The sequence below is a fragment of the Cyprinodon tularosa genome, unplaced genomic scaffold, assembly GCF_016077235.1.
Source record: "Cyprinodon tularosa strain WSP-4 unplaced genomic scaffold, ASM1607723v1 ctg566, whole genome shotgun sequence".
Taxonomy (NCBI): Eukaryota; Metazoa; Chordata; class Actinopteri; order Cyprinodontiformes; family Cyprinodontidae; genus Cyprinodon; species Cyprinodon tularosa.
The window spans coordinates 326,057-346,381 of NW_024039303.1; the positions used below are offsets into that span (position 1 = coordinate 326,057).

General features: G+C 36.2%; 1 protein-coding gene across 5 annotated transcripts in view; it reads left to right on the forward strand.

Moving 5' to 3' along the window:
* Positions 1-20,325, forward strand: part of agap3 (ArfGAP with GTPase domain, ankyrin repeat and PH domain 3) — a 193,486-nt gene that overhangs the window by 100,078 nt on the left and 73,083 nt on the right. For 2 of the 5 annotated variants that reach the window (XM_038305821.1, XM_038305820.1), the window contains exons 3-9: positions 1,177-1,264; positions 4,401-4,486; positions 7,410-7,551; positions 7,675-7,809; positions 11,283-11,410; positions 11,625-11,780; positions 16,718-16,801. In XM_038305821.1, coding sequence (XP_038161749.1) covers positions 1,177-1,264; positions 4,401-4,486; positions 7,410-7,551; positions 7,675-7,809; positions 11,283-11,410; positions 11,625-11,780; positions 16,718-16,801 — 819 coding nt within the window. Of the gene's footprint in view, positions 1-1,176; positions 1,265-4,400; positions 4,487-7,409; positions 7,552-7,674; positions 7,810-11,282; positions 11,411-11,624; positions 11,781-13,242; positions 13,658-14,539; positions 15,105-16,717; positions 16,802-20,325 lie in introns of those variants that run through there. The other 3 variants (XM_038305825.1, XM_038305822.1, XM_038305823.1) reach the window with 3 other exon arrangements.

The following is a 20,325-nucleotide window of genomic DNA, read 5'->3' on the forward strand; positions in this document are numbered from 1 at the left end:
CAAATAAATAAAGACATAATTTTCTGCCTGTTTAAATAGTTTTATAAATATCTGAGTATTTCTGGCTTGGTTTTACTGCAACAGATAATAGCTAACTTGGAATCTCCTTCCCTCACTGTCCTCCATCCTCCAAAAAGTGTGGTTTTTGGCCTGATTGAGTTTCCAACTAGAAGATTGGAAGATGGCCACCTAAGATTAAAGCTTGTCTTTATTGATGTATCAGCGCTTTTTTTCTGTGGGTAAAAGGTCCTTGGAGAGAATATGAAACAAATTGCAAAACCTAAATGCACTGTAAGGTCTTCTATTGAATGAGATGGTACAGTTATATAATCAAAAGTTGCTATATCTAATATCTTTTCTTAGAGTTAAAGTTTTGATAAATCCCAGCCCCTTTTCTAAAGGTTTTCTTTCTTTTCTTGTAATAATGTATACAATCATCTGTATATATTTTTAATTATGGACTAAGGCTGCATAATATTAGTAAAACAAAACATTGGAATGAAGATGAATTTTTGAGAAAAAAAGGATATTGAAATATATCAGCCTAAATCTGAATCTCTGATGGTTAATAATTAGTAGGTCATTTGTTGTCATGTCTCTTGTTATTATTTACCGTTATTCTGTGTTTGAGTCACTTCATCAAGCCTTTCTATTGTTACACAATTAAATACAAGAAGCCAAAGTATACACGATTCATGCTGATATCGTATCAGGTCAATATCTGTATCGGTCAATAATCAGAGCTGCAATATTGGTATTGTTTTAGAAATTTAAAGGCTCTCGTTTTCTTACTACTACTAGCTTTTTCCTGTAAAGAGAAAACATAGTGCCTTTCTGCATGTTCACCACTCTACTCACATCTGTAAAACAGAAGGCCACAATGTTAATTCATCAGATGTCCGTCGTTCATCAAAACGGTATCACAGTAAAGCTGCTTTTAGAAACAGCTGCTTCAATTACAGCTTTTGCAAAAAAAAAAGAATGTCATATTTCTTAGCGCAACTTACAGATACAGATTTAGTAAAGGTTGCAAGCATTCAAAATAAAAATACACTTTTTAAAATTTGTTTTCCATTGATCATCGTTCTGTGCTCTTTATTCAATGTGCCATAATGTTTGAACTACATTGTCTGATTGTGATTCTACTTCTTTTTTTTTTTTTTCTTCTTCTTGCAGGGCATTGTGGGAAATTTGTCTAGTGGGAAGTCTGCTCTGGTGCATCGATACTTGACAGGCACCTATGTGCAGGAGGAGTCTCCTGAAGGTAAGACTGCTGGATGTTATGAGGGTCATTTGGGGTTATGAAGAGGAAGAAACAGGGATATCATTCCTATTAAATTAAGTTTGTTTACAGTTGCTGTTTCTATAGTCTGTTCTTAATTATTCAATCCGTTTATATGACTGACTATGTCCATTTTTTTTTTTATTAAGGCAACAATAGATTAACAGGAAACAGCCTATGCAAAGGAGACATTTTAGCTCAGGTGTTTTAATTCCTACTGAGTTAATTATGAGAATTTTGAATAGTTTGGAATAAGGAGTGATAATGTTGTAACTGATCAAAGACTTAATAAAAATGAGGCCATACAAAGGTCTTGGGGAATGATGAAATCAAAGCAGAAAGGCTGCTTAAAATGAAATCCAGTTTTAAAATAAAGCTATTTCTGGGTTTTCATAAATCGTAATTTCTCCATGATCAAAACAAAGTGAAGTCCTTGGTATGCTAACTGGTGATTGAAAACATTTAGTAACATTGATTGCTGGACAAAGTGGTCACGCTACATTTAAATGCACAAATAGCTGCCTCCGTTTTTCCATTAATGGGCTCTGACCAGTATTCTGGTATTTTCTTAACCCTGTGCGGTTAAGAAAACCACACAGGCTGGTTTAGACTTACTTGACATTGGTGGGTTTGGTTTGTGCAAGGAAGCACATGCCAGAATGTTTGCTGTTGGATTTATCTTTTTGTTGTTGTGGGTGAGTGACATACTTTTATTTAAACAAAGACTAAGACGAATTAGATTATCATTTGTTGTTTGAATAAGAAAAGCCTGATAAAATGTGAATCTGCAGGCTGTAAATGATCATTTTCATTTTGATGATGAATCATAAGTCTCGTTTTTTTAGGTATGTATAAGCAGAAATCATAACAGGAATGCCCCCTGCTACCCTGGAGGGTCCGTCCTTCAAAATCCCACAAAGATGCCGGCACACCCAGAGTTAATCGATCATCTTTGGAAGTAGTTTTTTTTTTTTTTGCAGTGTTTCATTTTAGGGTAATTATAGCGTGGATGAGACTTGAAGCACATAATTAGTTTCTGGCATTTCTGAGCTCTGAAAAAAAAAAAAAATCCTCATAGCCTAATTAGTCCTTGAAAATCAATGGCAAAAAAATGCTGCAAAAACAGAGTGCGTGTTGTTGTAATCAAAGAAAAATGTCAGCTCCTGTCTCTCGTTTCCTCGTTCTGTTTGTGGATACAGCATTTCTGTTTTATTAGCAGCAGCTGCCTCATATTTGCTTTTTGCTTCGACTTTTCTCCTGTCTGCAGTGTCCACGCTAAAGAATCATCACAGGCAAAGAGGAAAAGGCTTGTCTGTTGCTGTTTCTGTTTTGTTCCTGGACTTTTACTATGATACGAGAAAAAAAAAAGAAGAAAATGGTACCGGGGAGTGTTGCCATGGCAACACAGGATGGCACCTTGTCGGATTGTGGCTGAGTGTCAAGGTCTGAGCCTCTGTGTAAAGCAGAGCACGCTTGCTGCGTGTTAACCATGCTCACCGTGAGGGTCAATCCTCTCTGCACCCACACTTTCTGAAGATCTTTTACTTTTCACTGCCACCGAAACTATTTTGGAGCACCAAAATTCTCCTTGGATGCATTTTATTTGTTCGACTCTAAATAGAGACAGGCATTTTGGATGGTTATGCAATGATACGGTTTGCATCCAGATTTCTTCCCTGTTTTCATTGGAGCCATATGCTTTTGTCGCATAACTTGTATCTGAGATTCCCATAATCTTAGCTGCCGTTTGCAGATAAAAGCTGCCAAAAGTTCATAAAAACTCTGTGCTGCATCAAGCCTTCAGTTATCCTACTTTGTAACCAGATCCGCCTCATCTCTTCAAACAAGACTCAAACATGCATATCCGTCGTCTTTAAGTTCTTTGTGTGAGCAATTTCAAAGCTCTGCGACTTCAGAAAAACAAATAAAGACCAAGAAGGGAAAATCTTGCTGCTATGCCATCAATCTCCCCCTCTCTCTTTATTACACAACCACCATCCAAGCATGGGTTTAGAGTCGTTGCAGTCGGTTGGCAGAATCCCCTGTTTGCCCGGCAGGCTAAAGTGGACTTAACAGGATGGGAGTGAGATTCAAGTGGAAATCTATTGCTTGCTGACACAAGAAAAACTGTCCACCTGTAGTAAAAATTAAAGCCGCCGGCTACTTTCTAGCCCTTACCCGCTGTGACCTTTAGTTCTTAATATGTTGGTTAAAAAAATCTCCCAACACTGTCCTCTGATTGTTTGAAAGCTAAAATACCAAAAGATGCATTTTTATTCTGTGTTTTTCTGCTGCCTTTAGCATTAGTTTTTCAGCCTCTGTTACAAGACTTTGTCAAGGCTTTGCATTATTTAATCCTGTCAAATTGCCTTCAGCGTACTTTTTGGTATTCATAATGCACCGTTTTCACTCCTTGGGACATCTCTAGCCACCCAACGTTCTCATTTGAATGTTTTTAATCTCTGCAGGATCTTAGAGCAGTTAAATGATATGCAAAATCTAATTTACTTGCTGGATCTTCCGTTGGTATATTCTTTATCTTCAGCCTGGTTTGCCAGTGGCAGGAAAATGTGCATTTATATCAGAAAAAGAAAGAGAAAGGAAGGGAAACCAAGTCAAGTGTCTGCTCCATGATACTGTGGACATTTTCTGACATGAGCTCCAGCTCCAGTTAATGTGCGTTTTAGTAGGGGTTTTATCCCAGAATATGTATTTCGTGGGTTTATTTGCAGAGCACTATGTTTTCCTGATTCATTTTTGTGCAATCCTGTGAAGCTCTGCAGACAGAACAAGCAGCCTGATGAGGCTTTTGAAGTTAAAGCTGGCCTTTCTCCGACTTGCAGGAATAGGTGGCATAGAGCGGTATGCATTAGACATGCTTAATGGCAATTTCTCCCCCACATAATTGGCTCCAGAGAGACTCAGTTTCCTGTCAGCATATGATCCGGACAGCACAGTTTACCGAAGGTTAAAAAGAAGACATTGCAACAAACCTTTATGTCAGAGTTATCTATTTTTATTATCTGTAGTTATCGTGTAAAATATATCAGCTGACTTGTTTTATCAATGGAATTAAATGCATTACAAATTAGATATCATTAGTATGTTTGTTTTTCAGGAGGACGCTTCAAGAAGGAAATCGTGGTGGATGGACAGAGCTACCTGCTTCTTATCAGGGATGAAGGAGGGCCTCCAGAGCTGCAGGTATACGAGGCAATCCCTGTAAAAAGCTGCAGCGCTCCTTAATCAGAAGCAGTCCGTGGGCTGCCAAGCAAACAAACTGTTTTAGATAGACCATAATATCCCTTATAGGATATTTGGGAGCAATGTGGTAGCACTGTAATGTGACTGAAAAACACACATTAACAGCTATATACTAGGCAAGGCAAGGCAAATGTATTTTTATTGCACAATTCAGTACAAAGACAATGCAAAGTGCTTTACATGATTAAAATATAGGAAAATAAAACACAATCAGAGCAAGTAGAAGGAAAAATAAAAAAAATAATAAAAAAGATGCAGAAACAAGAAAGAACATTAAAAGCAGTTGGACTAAAGAAAAAAACAACAACTAATCATTCGGTGGTTCAGTGGAACAGGTTCATTAATCCTAGATATCTTGGAAATATCACAAAACATTTTCTTAGTTAAAAAATGTATATTGCTTTACTGTTTCAAACACAATGATGCTTTTTTTTAAGGTTAGTGAGAAACAAATGAAGCCATTTTGATGATACCTACTTAAATATTGAGGTATTATTGCATTTATTTAACTGGGATATTTTTACAATTTCTTGATTTTTGTTTCAGATTAATATCAGAAAGGATTTTCATCTTGTTTTTTAAAATAGGAGACACTTTGTGTCTAAAAGGATACATTCACATTTAAAGGGTAGGGAGATCAGTTGTCTTTCATAAACCTTCCAAGGAACAAAATCTGTGATTTAACTCATCACAGGAAGGTATACTTCTATTGAAGTAGTTGTTTTTTTAATATTAGTATCATTGCATCAGATATATGAATTGATATGAAAGTCAGGAAGAGATTAATATTCTTATTTTCCGGTGTGTGATTGCACAGCTTGACTTAAATCTTTAAGAATAGTGGATTTATATTACACCGACTGGTGCTATCTAAACAAAGTTTATATATTTTTCAGCAAAATAAAAAAAAAATGTTGATATGTGACAGTGGATGCATTAGGCACAATTAAACAAAGGACAGATTGTTTTGTTGTTGGAGGGAAGGGCACAGTAGGGGTGCTTGAATAAAAGTGGTTACAGAAAGATGGGAATATTTAAAGCATCACTAAAGGCCTACATTTAAAATCAAAGTTTAGTTTTGACCATAAGTATCATACTATCAAATATCCAACCTGTAAAAATATATATATTTATATAAAATTTGTTGTATATTCTCTTTTTTTTATTTCCACTTGTATTATGCTCCATAAGATAAAGGAATACATTTGAGATTGGCTCTGTGGTTATACTGCCTGTATAATTAGTGGTGTAATTAAAGGCCTCTATTGTGTTCCCACTCTTAGTTGTGACTCGAAGGCTTGATGTGCCACAGGAGAAATCCTGGCAAATGTAGGAGCTAAATACGTTCAGGGATAGCATGTCTTATTTGGTTGTTACCGTTTCTAGAGCTCCACTCGATATCCTCTGCAGAACAGACAGTGATAGTTTCTCATTTCTTTTCTGCAAAATTGCAAACAATAAAATTATTCAGATATCATGAATAGATCTGATAAATCCTTTGCTACATTATTATTAAACATGCAGCTTTGTAGTGTTTAACCCTACCAATGCACAAAGGAATGGCTGCTGCACTACTGCCACCCTCTGTATGTATTTAGGAAGTGCACTAACAAGATTTAATGCAGCATCAGAGCAGATGGTGCTGATAATAATCCACTGGCCTCTGTCAGTTTTCGTCTTGTTTGCATTTTGTCACACTTTGTTCAAAATCAGGATGCTGATTTTAAAGATAACATGAAAAGTAAAACATCCAGACTTTGAATAATAATTTTAGCTGTTAGTTTGGGGGAACAAGTCTATCTGAGCTAACCTGACCCTTTGTGGAAACTAAATTCCCCCTATAGCTATTAACTTTTGGTTCCAAGTTTTGTAAAAACGTTTACCATTAACTGTTTAAAATAGCAGGCAGACGGTTGCTGTAGAGGGATTTTGGTTTGCTCTCTGTTTTATTCAGCTCTTTTGGAAGGTTACAAGGTTTTAGCTTTTAACATGGACTTTAACTAAGCCATTTTAAAACATACATTTTTTTTTTGTTATCAGCCATTTAGGGATTGAGTCGCAGGTGTGCTTTGGATCACTGTCCATCTGCAAAACGATGCATGCGCCTGAGCTAAAGAAAGTTATATCTGCTGGTATTTTCGACTTGAAAGCAGATACGTTACTTTTCCAGGTCCTGTAGCAGCAAAGCATATTAGCATGATAACTCTACCACTTCTTGATTCAACTTTTTAATAGATACAATTTTTTCTCTTTCTGCTTCATTATTAAATCAAGACTAACTTGAATTGAATTAATTAAGGCATACAGGTCTTTATTTTTTATTTCTTGGGTGACCTCCTTGATAGATGGTTGGTCTGCAAGAATACATTTGGTAGCCCTACTACTTCTGGGAAGGATCTCCACTTTTTTTTAGCTTGTCTCCATTTTTGGAAAGTTTTTCTCACTGTGCTTCACTGAAGTCCAAGAACCCTGGTAATACTTTGTAACCTTCTCTAGAGAGATAAAGATTATTGACTTTGTTTTTCACATGTTTTTAAATCCTCCTAAAAATCGCAGATGATGAATGGTTAAAAAAAAAAAAAATAGTATGATGATCTGAAACAATCGACTGTGGGATAAAAATCAAAGAAAAGGATCTTTTTATGACTCGCATCAATATGTTTTTAATCTTTGTATACATCAGTGAAAAGGGCTTAAAGTTTAACATACTAGTAATAAAGCAGCAGCAAGCAACCGTGTTTTATATTACAACAAACACATGTTTCATAAGGAGATTCTGTGCATTTGATTATTGGGGGGAAAAAATGAACAAGGCTCATATCACGGTGCTTCATCACAGTGTTTGGTCTCTGCTTGTCCTCAGTTTGCAGCCTGGGTGGACGCAGTGGTTTTTGTCTTTAGCCTGGAGGATGAGATCAGCTTTCAGACAGTCTACAATTACTTCTTGCGCCTATCCAGCTACAGAAACACAGCTGAGGTGCCCATGGTCCTCGTCGGAACACAAGGTGTTTGCCTTAACATTTTTTTGTTTACAATCATCTAAAAATAATGAGGCTTTCTAGAATATGCTGTATTCTTGCACTATGGTTACTTTTCCTTGATGTCTTTCTTTGAATCTTTTTTTATAGATGCAATCAGTGCAGCCAATCCCAGAGTGATTGATGACTCTCGGGCCAGAAAGCTCTCTAATGATCTGAAGCGCTGCACATACTATGAGACCTGCTCTACCTATGGTCTGAATGTGGAGAGAGTGTTCCAGGATGGTAAGAAGGAATATTCAAAGAAATTATGTGTTTTTTTTTTTATTTTTATTTTTTTTATCAAGATATAGGATATAATTTTTGTATTAAAATTCCCAATTTTTTTGTGGAAAAAGTTCAGACAAAAACTTTATAAAGTCTCCCTAGACCTTAAATTTTTTGTTCTATAAGGTTGTAGCCTTTTTCACACGTTCTAAACAAGATTTATAGAAGTTCCCATTGAAGAACTGCTAAAAGACATTCCAAACCGATTTGAACAGAACATGTTGAACTCGAAGTTTGTGGTCTAGTTTCTCCTCAATGATAAGGATGTTCCCTTCAGCAGTTTTGTTTTCTATTCATAGGATTTTAATAGAATGTTTATTTTAAAAACTACGTGTTTTGTCTGGTAGGCTCCTATACTATGTCCAAATATTGTTTAGTATGTATATAAATGCCTTTCAATAGATGATTGGATGTTTTACTACATGCAGCAATGCAGTTATGTTTTCACTCATACTTAAGCCACAGATGTTGTCGTAAACACATAAAAATATATTTTATAAAGGGTTACGTGTTGGTTAAACTATTGCTAGCACTACACTGAATAATTTTGAAGTCAAGATTTTTGAGGCAATGTGACACTGTGACATTAATATCATATGATACTGATTTAGTCGTACATGTCTGATGTAGAATCTCTAATCTCCTATTATCTCCCAAATTAATAAGTCGGATTTAGAAAATTTGTTGTCTCAACTGTATCACATTTTTTCTCTAAACTTCCAGCTCGTTTGAATGTCTTGGATATTATCTGGAAGTGTAGCTTGCTATTCAAGGTGCATTTTAGTGTCTGTTGAAGTAGTTTTGCATTTCACAGGCATGCTGTCTTCTCTCCCTGCCGTAATTGCCTCCTAAAGTCCAATTTGAAGTAATTAAACAAGTGACTGGCATCTACAGAAGTCACTCTGTGTAACAGTTGCTTTCTCTGTCTATTTGTAAAGCTACAGTAGGGCGTTGTGGTCCCAGCTGTCGATGCAGCTTAAGATCATCTCCAGCCTTCCTTCAATGCTAATTCATGTCACGCAGCCATGAGCTCTACCTCCCCTCCTCCTCCTCCCCAAGATATCCAGTCAAGTGTGCTGGGAATTAAATAAGGGCTTTCACATGCTGCAGAGCAATTCAGGATGTTCACATGGTTACCATTGCCTCATTTAGCCAGCATTAGGTTCCATTTCTTCCTGGAAATAATGTGATATTATACATGCAGATGCTATTTTAATTATACTCATAGTAAAATTAGAGATATTGTTACAGACATGTTAGCATATATTATGTTGCAGTTACATCTTACAGATATGTTAATATATAATATGTTGAAGCTACATGTTACAGACATGTTAGCATATATTATGTTGCAGTTACATCTTACAGATATGTTAATATATAATATGTTGAAGCTACATGTTACAGACATGTTAGCATATATTATGTTGAAGCTGCATGTTATAGACATGTTAACATATGTTGAAGCTACATGTTACAGACATGTTAGCATATATTATGTTGAAGCTGCATGTTATAGACATGTTAACATATGTTGAAACTACATGTTACAGACATGTTAGCATATATTATGTTGCAGTTACATCTTACAGATATGTTAATATATAATATGATGAAACTGCATGTTACAGACATGTTAGCATATATTATGTTGAAGCTGCTGCATGTTATAGACATGTTAACATATGTTGAAGCTACAGTTACAGACATGTTAGCATATATTATGTTGAAACTACATGTTACAGACATGTTAGCATATATTATGTTGCAGCTGCATGTTATAGACATGTTAGCATATGTTAAAACTACATGTTACAGACATGTTAGCATATATTATGTTGAAGCTGCTGCATGTTATAGACATGTTAACATATGTTGAAGCTACATGTTACAGACATGTTAGCATATATTATGTTGAAACTACATGTTACAGACATGTTAGCATATATTATGTTGAAACTACATGTTACAGACATGTTAGCATATATTATGTTGAAGCTGCATGTTATAGACATGTTAACATATGTTGAAACTACATGTTACAGACATGTTAGCATATATTATGTTGAAACTACATGTTACAGACATGTTAGCATATATTATGTTGAAACTACATGTTACAGACATGTTAGCATATATTATGTTAAAGCTGCATGTTATAGACATGTTAGCATATATTATGTTGCAGCTGCATGTTATAGACATGTTGCAACTGCATGTTACAGACATGTTAGCATATATTATGTTGCAGCTGCATGTTATAGACATGTTAGCATATATTATGTTGCAGCTTCATGTTATAGAGATGTTGAAACTACATGTTACAGACATATTAGCATATATTATGTTAAAGCTGCATGTTACAGACATGTTAGCATATATTATGTTGAAGCTACATGTTATAGACATGTTAGCTTAAATTATGTTAAGGCTAACATGTCGGCCAGCACTAGTTGTTTACACCTGGTTATGTCTGTCAGCAGTATGTCGTCTGTTTGTCTCCCTGATGAACTGGTGATCAACAGGGAGGCAAACAGAATAAGTCCAGCTAACTGTGTACATGCAATAAGTTTCCCTTCATCATAGCTCTATTCAGACAAAAGCACTAAATCATACAGATCACAACATTATATGTCACTAATTATACATAATATCTGCATGTTTTACAATTTTGTTTTTTAAAGAATTGTCTGAAGTAAAGTCATTAATTAATTCTCAATTAAGGGAGAATTAAATAAACCAACATTCATGACTTAGAAAAGAGTGGCAAAAAGTTATAATCAGAGTTTGAACCCAGAACTTTCTCGTTTCAATGCAACAACCTAATGTAGAGTGTAGAGTTGCACCTACAGAGTTGGTTATTCTGGAAGATCCTAGAGTGTCCATCATTGTCACCTGACTTTAGCCCTGTGAAAAACTTTGATGAGGATTAAGAAATGTAGTTACATCCTGTAAAGTAGTAAATATTATTTACTGGAGGGAAACTGCATGACGTGATTACCTGAATTCAGTCCATAAACATAAATCCCATTTTCATTAGGTCATCACAGCAGACAGTAGCTATCCTCTTGTAGCCTCTAAATTGCAGACGGATTTAAAAATGTTCTAGTTACACATCTATATCCTTTTAAGCTCAATACATTTGCATTGGGTTTGTGCGTTATTTGTAAATATAATTTATTTTAGAGGGATAGCATTTTAAATTGAAATGCAGCATGTGCTAAAAAGAAATCTTAAGACGATAAGAGAAGATTCTGGACAATTAAACATAATAGAAGCTATACATTTAAGCAGCGTGAGGTAGAGCTCCTGCTGTCTGTATAATTTTAATTAAAATGGTCTTAGAATGACGTGACAAAAATATACTAGAGAAAAAAAGTCAGTATCAATGTCATCAATGTGTGACAGGGTAAGATATTTTTTCCCAACAGTTGCCCAGAAGATTGTGGCCATGAGGAAAAAGCAGCAGCTCTCTATTGGTCCATGCAAATCTCTCCCCAACTCTCCTAGCCACTCATCAGTGCCAGCTGCATCCATCCCCTCTGTTCACATTAACCAGGTGAGCACACAACAGGCTGACATGCATATTCCTTTCGTTATGCGATAATAACGCTCTAATGATTGCTTGCTTTTAGGTGACTGAACCGACGTTCTTATCACATCGTCCCAAACTGACTTTCTCTCCTTCCCTTGTCTTTACGATCCCTCTCTCTCTTCCATCCTGATCTCCTCTGATGCTGCCGTTTCCTCCTAATCTCTCTCGCTCCCAACAGGCAGCCAATGGTGGGGGTGCTTTCAGCGACTACTCCTCCTCTGTTCCCTCCACCCCCAGCATAAGTCAGCGGGAGATGCGCATTGAGACCATCGCTGCCTCCAACACGCCCACGCCCATCCGCAAGCAGTCGAAGCGGCGCTCGAATATTTTCACAGTAAGTATGCGACAGCTGATGCAAAGCAACACCCACTCACACTACTAGAGGGCACGGTGCCAAGCACACATTCTTTTTCTTTTATTCCACCAGAGGGAGACAGGTTGCTCAAAATGCATTCAAAGCCAGCACTGCTGTCTACGAGTCAGGCAGAGACAGCGTCTCGTTGAAACTGAACATTGGGCTAAGGAGAAAAAGACTTCATATTAGAACCCCGAAATGGGCCAAAAACTCAGCCTTGAAACAAATATCAAAGATAAGCACTGTGTAAAAAAAAACAAAAAAAAAAACATTAACTCATATACTTCTTTGTTTTCCAATTGGATGTAGTGAGTGGAATAAGTCTCTCATCTCACCAAAAGGAAACTAGACTCTTAACATTGTCTAAATTATTGAGCAGCCATTGTTATTTTTATTCTTTTTTTACTATTTCTTCAGCACTTACCGTACTACATGAAGCTGAACTATTAATTCAAGTCAACCTAGTTAAAACTCTTCCAATGAAACAAATCCAGAACCTCCAACTGGCCACTTTAAGACAGAAAACAGCTTGGATGAGTCATGAATCCTGACCCAATTAATTCTGATTGCTGAGATTTACCACAACACCTGCTCCCGATCCCTGTCTGCTTGCTATTTACTCTATTTACCCTGTCCTGTCTTATTTGCCCTTTGCTAAAACCTGTAGCTTAAGTGTGCACTAACCTCTACAGTTTCCTTGGCTTTCAAGCTTCTCTTTATATATACTGTCTTTCTTTCTTTCTTTCTTTCTTTCTTTCTTTCTTTCTTTCTTTCTTTCTTTCTTTCTTTCTTTCTTTCTTTCTTTCTTTCTTTCTTTCTTTCTTTCTTTCTTTCTTTCTTTCTTTCTTTCTTTCTTTCTTTCTTTCTTTCTTTCTTTCTTTCTTTCTTTCTTTCTTTCTTTCTTTCTTTCTTTCTTTCTTTCTTTCTTTCTTTCTTTCTTTCTTTCTTTCTTTCTTTCTTTCTTTCTTTCTTTCTTTCTTTCTTTCTTTCTTTCTTTCTTTCTTTCTTTCTTTCTTTCTTTCTTTCTTTTGCCCTCCACTCTTTTTGCTGCAGACTCTTTTCCAATCTTGCATAGCCAGATCCTTGTTTCTGCTTGCTCAAGAAGGTCTGCAGAAGACAGAAATCCTTAAATCATCTCAATCTACTGTGCAGAGAATATCTTAATTGCCCAAAGTGCCATTAAAACAAGTATCTTGGAGTTGATCATTTTTATTTGTTTTCTTCTGCAGAACCTTGTGAGCATTGTGAAAAAAACAACATCAGGCTAAGCGAGATTTACTTTATAGCACTCTCTTCTTGTACGTCAAAACTTTTCCTCACCTCTGCCTCCTGGCTTTCACCCTCTCCCCTTTTCTTTGTAGCTAATGCCACCTCTAACGTCCCTATCTATCCCACCCCGTCCGTCTCTATCTCTTCTTTTGTCTTGATCCTTTCACCCCAGCTGCTTTGGGAGTCGCTGGTTTTTGTGGCCTCCGAGCGGTACAGGCTGGTGCTAGCTCCCCTTGTTGTCTCCCTTCCCCCCCTGCTAGGTAGTGACTAACCATGTCCACCAGAGAAATGAGCCTCTCCCCGTCCGCGTCATGGAGATGCCGAAGCACGCCACCTACCCGGTGTGGGTACCCGAGTGGCAGGCCGAGCGGGAGTTTCAGCTCATGACCTTCTGAGGAGCTGCAAGCCAAGGGTGGGAGGAGGGAGGGTGAGGGGTGGAAGGTGGAGGACGGAACGTTACCAAGGGCATTGACGACGTTTCTTCAATGACACTGGAAGATTGAGATGGGCTCAGGAGATGGAAGACTTGAAGTGTTTAAAACACTGGCCTTTCACTAAATAACACAGAGAAAAAAATGCTTCAACAAAAAGGTGTCAAGGAACCCATCTTCTTAGCTTTGACTTATCCAAAACATTAAAAAAAAAACAACCTCCATATGCTACTAGTACTACAATACCGATCATGCTTTACCTTATGACAATGATAGAAGATTCAAATATTAGAAATTAAAGATACAAAGTATTCCTTAATGCCATTAGTAGATAAGCTTATAATGAAAGTCTAGTCCTTGTATTAACCAGAAATAAAGAATGAGGCTTTCATGGCATTGGCATTGGGACTCTTGAAGAGTTAAAACCCGAATATGATGATGTACATTTTTATGAAGTTAATTATATCTGAGAGTGCAACACATCCAGCATAAATTGACTCCCAATCAAAAAAGGCCCTCCTTCTGAATTCTCAGTTTGAGTGTTTACAGTAAGTAATCGAGACTCAAACCATCCCATCAGAAGATCTTTTCACTTTGTCCTCTCACTGCCGCTCTCATCTATCAGTTTCACAAGCCATAGACCATTCCCAGCCAAACTTTTGACCATAACTGCCCTTGGCCACTAGGTGTCAGTGCAACACAGATTATTCTTTCCTAGTGCTTCCATGGTCAATAGCTCCAAACTGTTTTTTTGTCAACCTGTCTGTGGTCTAATGTGGTCTTCAGACTGTCTGTCTTTTTGTGTTAAAAAGCACACTGTTAGAAACTTAAATAATATGACGCCATTTTTTTATACTAAACTCCCCTCCCCAGCCATTCATCTGAACTTATTAATTAATGATTGCCACTCAATGTCGCCCCATTTCATATTTCCATTCTCTATTTTGTTGCTGGATCTTCACGTATGCGACCAAACATAAGTAAAAATAACAACAAAAAAAATAATAACCATTTGACATTGTTTTTTAATATTTGCAGATTTGTGCTTCTGTTTCCAACCTTTCTTCAACAAAAAGGGCTTTCCAACTCCTTCCGAATTAGAAGAGCATGATGGGTAAAAAAAAAAATAAAGAGTCCCCCTGCTTTGCCAAACCTGATAGAGAGGAGATTATTGGGTGAGGACTTACAGTTTGCTGCTGCTTTACCCTAAGTGCTTGAACACATTTAGGGTAATGCGTGTGGAAACCCATAGGACTTTGCGTCAAAAAGCCGCATAAAAATCGAGTCCAGCGGAGTTTCTGAGTGCGCTTTCAAAAGTAGACTGTCGAGTATCGCCAAGTGAGACAGACTGTAGGGACTCTTCTGGAAATGCCCCGTCCACCTTTTCCCCCCAATTCACCTTTTTTTTTCTCCTTTCATTCAGACATATGACATACAATAAACACTGTACAGTCAAGTCACACTTGGAACTGTTATTCAGCCACCAAAAGGACATAAACTTTTCCTTACATGACATCACAAGGCCTTTTTTTCCATAAACGCGGACTCAAGGACTAGAGGTGCCAATTTGTTGTTGTTTATTACTCTTTTTCTTTCTCTTTTGTTCCTCTTTTGTTTGTTCTGTTTTCTATTTTGTTTGTTCATGTTTTTTCCAGGGCGTATTGAAGTATTGAACTCAATGGAAAAAATGTGGTGTAAATGTATGCTTATGCAGAGGTATTTTTTAGGTAAGAGAAGCTTGGGGGAACATTTTATGAAGGCCTTCATAAAAAGTTAGCACAGTCTGTCAGGGTTGGGTGGTGTATTACAGAGAAATTATACTGAGAGTTGTTAACAAATGAAACTGGGTTGCACCGACTTGTATGAATGTAGTTAAACATCCTGTTGTTTTTTTTCCTTCCTTTATTTATTTGGAGAAAAAAAAAAGCTATTTTTTTGCACCTTTAAGTTCCTTATTGTTTTAGTTTTCTTGTTTTGGTTTGGTACAGAGATTATGAACTCTCGCATAATCGCTTTTCTACCATGAAGAAGGGATTCAATGAAAACTATAGACTGCTGTATATCTTGTATTGTATTTTATTTACAATGCTACTCTATCAAAAGGTACATACCTATAAGGAATATATGAAACAATGCCTTTTATTGTCCATCCTATATTTTGTGGGAACTGCAATGTTTGGCTCAATCTGTTGAATATTTTGAAGTGAATTTGTGACTTGCTTTGTATGGTGTCTGTATAGAAGCTAAAAACAAGTCATCATAAACAAAAGGAAATAAAATGTTGGAAAAAAATGGAAACCTCAGAGTTGGTTTACTTGAAGTGGGATTCTACCTTCTTTCCATTGGTGACTGAGCATCTCTCATGTTTTGAGTGAGACCATACACACTCATCATGTTTGTCCCTACCTTGTCTCTATCCGTGTTGGGTTGGGAGGTCATTTATGAAGTTGTTGATTTTCCTATATGACAATATCTAACCACCCTTTTCCCTTCAACAGGTTCTACTGTATTTTTTGCACTTGAAAGCTCTGAAATGAATTGTTTTAATATGTGAATGATTTCTGTCCTTATAGATTTTGCAGGTTGGAGGAACTTCTTTCACCAAAGCCTTATTTTTGAATAATAATTTGCCTTTCTTTCTTTGATGTGTATATAAAAGAAAATATTAATTTATTGTGCATAAGCCCTTATAAAAAAGTTTTCCCTGGGTAGCACAGCAGTGGGTCTTCAGGTCCACTGAGGGCCCACTCATGATGTGAATCAAAGGAGAGGATCGGCGAAGGGTTTCAGGGCTGAGTCATGACTCAATGTTTGGTTGTCTCCTCCGTGTTGAGATGTGTCAAGTGTGGTCTTGTTTTGGTCTCTTATATTATATTTTCTTTTTGACTTGCACGTTGGTGTTCCTGCTGTATGTTTTGCTGGTCTGCTTGTGTGTTCTTTTGAAGCTTCTTTTTTGAGACTTTTTATTTTTGCAACGCTGAGTTTCCCTACAAATACTGCAGAAGCGCAAAAAAAAAAGAAGAAAAAAAAAAAAAAAGAGAGAGAACATGCTTCCTCACCTTCCCACCCTCTGACCCACAGTCTACCTGTGTCACCCACACAACTCCCAACACACAAAAAAAACTGCACTCACCTCCTCACACCCCACAGCCCCCACTCTGCTTTATAGCCATGGTGTTGCAACACTTTCTGACTGACTCTCTTGTTCTCTTGCAGTCACGGAAAGGCAGTGAGCAAGCAAAGAGCGTTGACAGTAAAACAGACAGCATAGGCAGTGGGAGGGCCATACCTATCAAACAGGTGAGCAGTTTTACTTTTCTTTTGATTTCATTTCTCATAATTGTCAGGGTAAGTATGAATACCTGTTTTAACTTTGTGATGGGTTAATCATAACAGCCAGACACAATGTGAGGTTGCTACTGCCACTAGATGGCGACGCAGAATTGCAAATAACATGATGACGAAAAGGAAAAGCAAAAAAAAAAAAAAAAATCCTACTGCTAAATTAAAGTCAATTAGAAGATTTAAAAAAAAAATTCAGAATTTCTCCGCTAAACTCTCAAAGACTTTGTTTATTCTAAATATATATTACTTTAGCATTGCTTACATATTTCACACAGATTCCCTTTAATTATAAACAGAATTTTAGACCAAATTAGGAAACTAATTCGTAACCATAACTACTTTTTGTTTAAATGTTCTATTATGCCATTTGAAGTGTATTTCAATTTGCATTTTACTGTCATCTTTGAATGACTCTTCAAACAGAGCCGTAACACAAAGGGGCGTACAGATGGACCAGCTTAATAATGCAGGAGGTACAAAAATCACTATGCAAGGCAACAAACACAACACAATACAAACCAACTAATTAAATATGTCTGGGATATTATTAATGGGTGGTTTAGGGGGCAAATTGGAAAAAAAAAGTGCTAAATAAAGAAAAAATAATAATACTGTCATGTAGTTACTGTAAATGCTAAAGCTCTTAATGAGTAAATTAGATAATGGATAAAAAATATTTAGAATATATTACTGAAAGTCAACAATATTATTATTTTATACAGTTTGCTGCGTGTTTGTTTAGGTTTTGCAGTAGTTGATAAAAACAGAAATAGAAATATTTCTGCCGTTGGATGTGTTTAAAGGTGATTTATCAACGTAATCTGAGCTAAACTGCTTTATCTCAATTCATCTTTGTTTATTATAACTTAGCAATTTAACACCTGTGGAAAAAAGGGCCTTTAGCTATAAAATGTTTTTCTAAAAATAAAACAAAATCCATAGAAAATTATTTGTGAGGCCCATGTAATCAAATAATAATTAAATGAGATTTTAAAGACATACTTTTTCTTTACTCTAAAAAAATTCTCAGTAATTGCAAATACCTATGAATCACTTCTCTAGAAATATGCTTTAACATATATATTTTAAAATTTATTTATTTCAGTTTTCTCTGTTTCACTTTAAAGTTTTTTTTTAATATTTGTCTCACTGCATTTCTTCAATATATATAAGGCAGGGAAATGATTCTGTGCAGCTGATGAAACCACTAGATGGCGAGACAGAACAGCAAATAAGATAATATTGTCATATTTGTATAAATTACAAAATTATGGATATAAAGAGGCTTATAAAATATACCAGCTTAACAACCCCCCTTAGTTTCCTTATGTTTAGTTTCTATGATTTTATTATTTTATGCATAATCAAAAATGTTTAGTTTGAGGCCGGTCTTTCAAATGTTTTTTTATAGCAACAACAAAAAATCTAACCAAAAGGACAACGCTATTTTAGGCATGTTATAACAAAATAATTTAATATAGCCAAAGAAGGAGTAAATGTAGTATAAATTTTGAATAATTTCCTTTTTTATTTCCTAACTTCTGTTTCAATTAACAAGATTTCAATTTTCTTATATTACCACTTAATTTACACAATGGTTATACTAATCATTTATAAAAATAAATCTCTGGCTTTAGTTTATTTTGATTAGGTGAAGACTGATAGTACTGGATAGACATTCATGAACGTCCATATAATCAGATTGGACAGTTGTAAATGGAAAAAGATGGAGGACACAAACACGACATTTCTTAGAAAATTTGGAAAAAAATATTTCTACAAAACAAAGCAACATTTTCTGTAGGGGGGAAAAAATGTTTGAAATTATCTTTCTTTTTTTAGTATAATTATTTATTTATTCATTTCATTTATTTGCTTCTTATTGTAATTCCCTCATCCTGATTTTTAGTAATGGGCTTCCATGTGGCAGTTTCAAACTAGTGAACAGAGTCCGAATCATTTCTGAAGATATACAACGTTAACCTGAGCAGAAGTAAAGGACACGTTGATTAGTAATCACTCCTGATTATATGAGGGCTTTTTAAAGCGGGTCACTAGCCCTGTATTATCCTCTTTACCTGCAGATGATAGAGGATAATGTTCTTCTTCTTTTGAGCCAGACCTCCTCATTCCCTTTGGAAGAAAATTGCCAAATCTTCTTTACAGCAGAAATAATGGCAGGTTGAGTGTTTCAAAGCTCCTGCGCTCAATTTGAAACCTCCCTGTGTATTGGTTCTAGGTGCTGAATCTGATCGAGAGCTAATTTCATATTAGATTAAATATTTTGTGATGTCATAAAGATAAAGAAAGTCTTTATTTTATGAAGTACTATAGTGACAGTGGGATTATTAATCCTCTCATTGTAAAAAGTAAGAATTTCCTAACAAATGAGCAAAGGAAGAATTACTTCATTGGAGGGCACTTTACTGTTTGTGATTAGTTAATCTAAACTTTTGGTCGATCAGTTCAGTTTAAACCAAAATTCTGTTTTCAGGTTAAACTATTTTGTTTTATTTATTACAAAGATAAGTCAGGTTGAACACATGTTCCAAGGCTAATTACCTGGAATTTTTTAATTTAAAAATGACATTGGACCCGTCTCCACTCAACTTTTGTCTACAAGCTGTTTTTTGTCTTCTTTGCTGTTGCAAATAGTTTGCCTCCAGTCTGATGATCAGACTGGTCAACTACACAATCAGGAGGATCAAAGCAACAATGTGAGCTTAATTGCCAGTGCCCCCTCACCCCTAGCAGCCCAAATTACAGACCACCCCCCCTGCTCCTCCTTCCAGCATACAAAAAGTGAGCAAAGATAACAATGCAGTCACTGCCGAAGAGCCTCCATCAGCGGCATCCTTGCTCACAGACCCCCTCTGTACCCCCCCATCACAACCCAACATAGACACAACCCCGCCCCCCCATTCCACCCACCCCTCTCCTGGTGTGTCACACAGAGAAACTATCAGTTAGCCACTGTGGCAGGATGCAGCTTTTCTCCTAGTCTTCCAACAAAGGGAGAGGATGATGCTGTCTCTTCTGGGTAGATTTGAATTGTGTGAACACAGGGAGAACATCTGATGCTTTGCCTGTTTTAGACATGTCCTATAGGCTGGTACACACACTTATGGTTTGAGTTTGTGTTTTATTTTTAAAGGGAAGGACACTAGAAGAAGCTCTGCTGTCATCTTAAAGGATGCAGAGAAATTAGGTTGGCATATTGCTTTTAATAGTTGACTTGATGCCTTTAAAATTACTTTAAATATCTATTAAAACAACCCATTAGGTGATGATAAATAACTTTTATATTTGGAAAACGGGTGTATCTCAGTAAACAACAATTTCTTCAAAAAGTTAATATATCTCAGTAATCCACTTAAAAAAGTAAAAGTTGCACACATAGTAATATTATTTAGGATTTTATGCAGTAAAAGAACATCTCAAAAGACCAAAACAAAAAAGAAAATCTAGGAATGTATCAT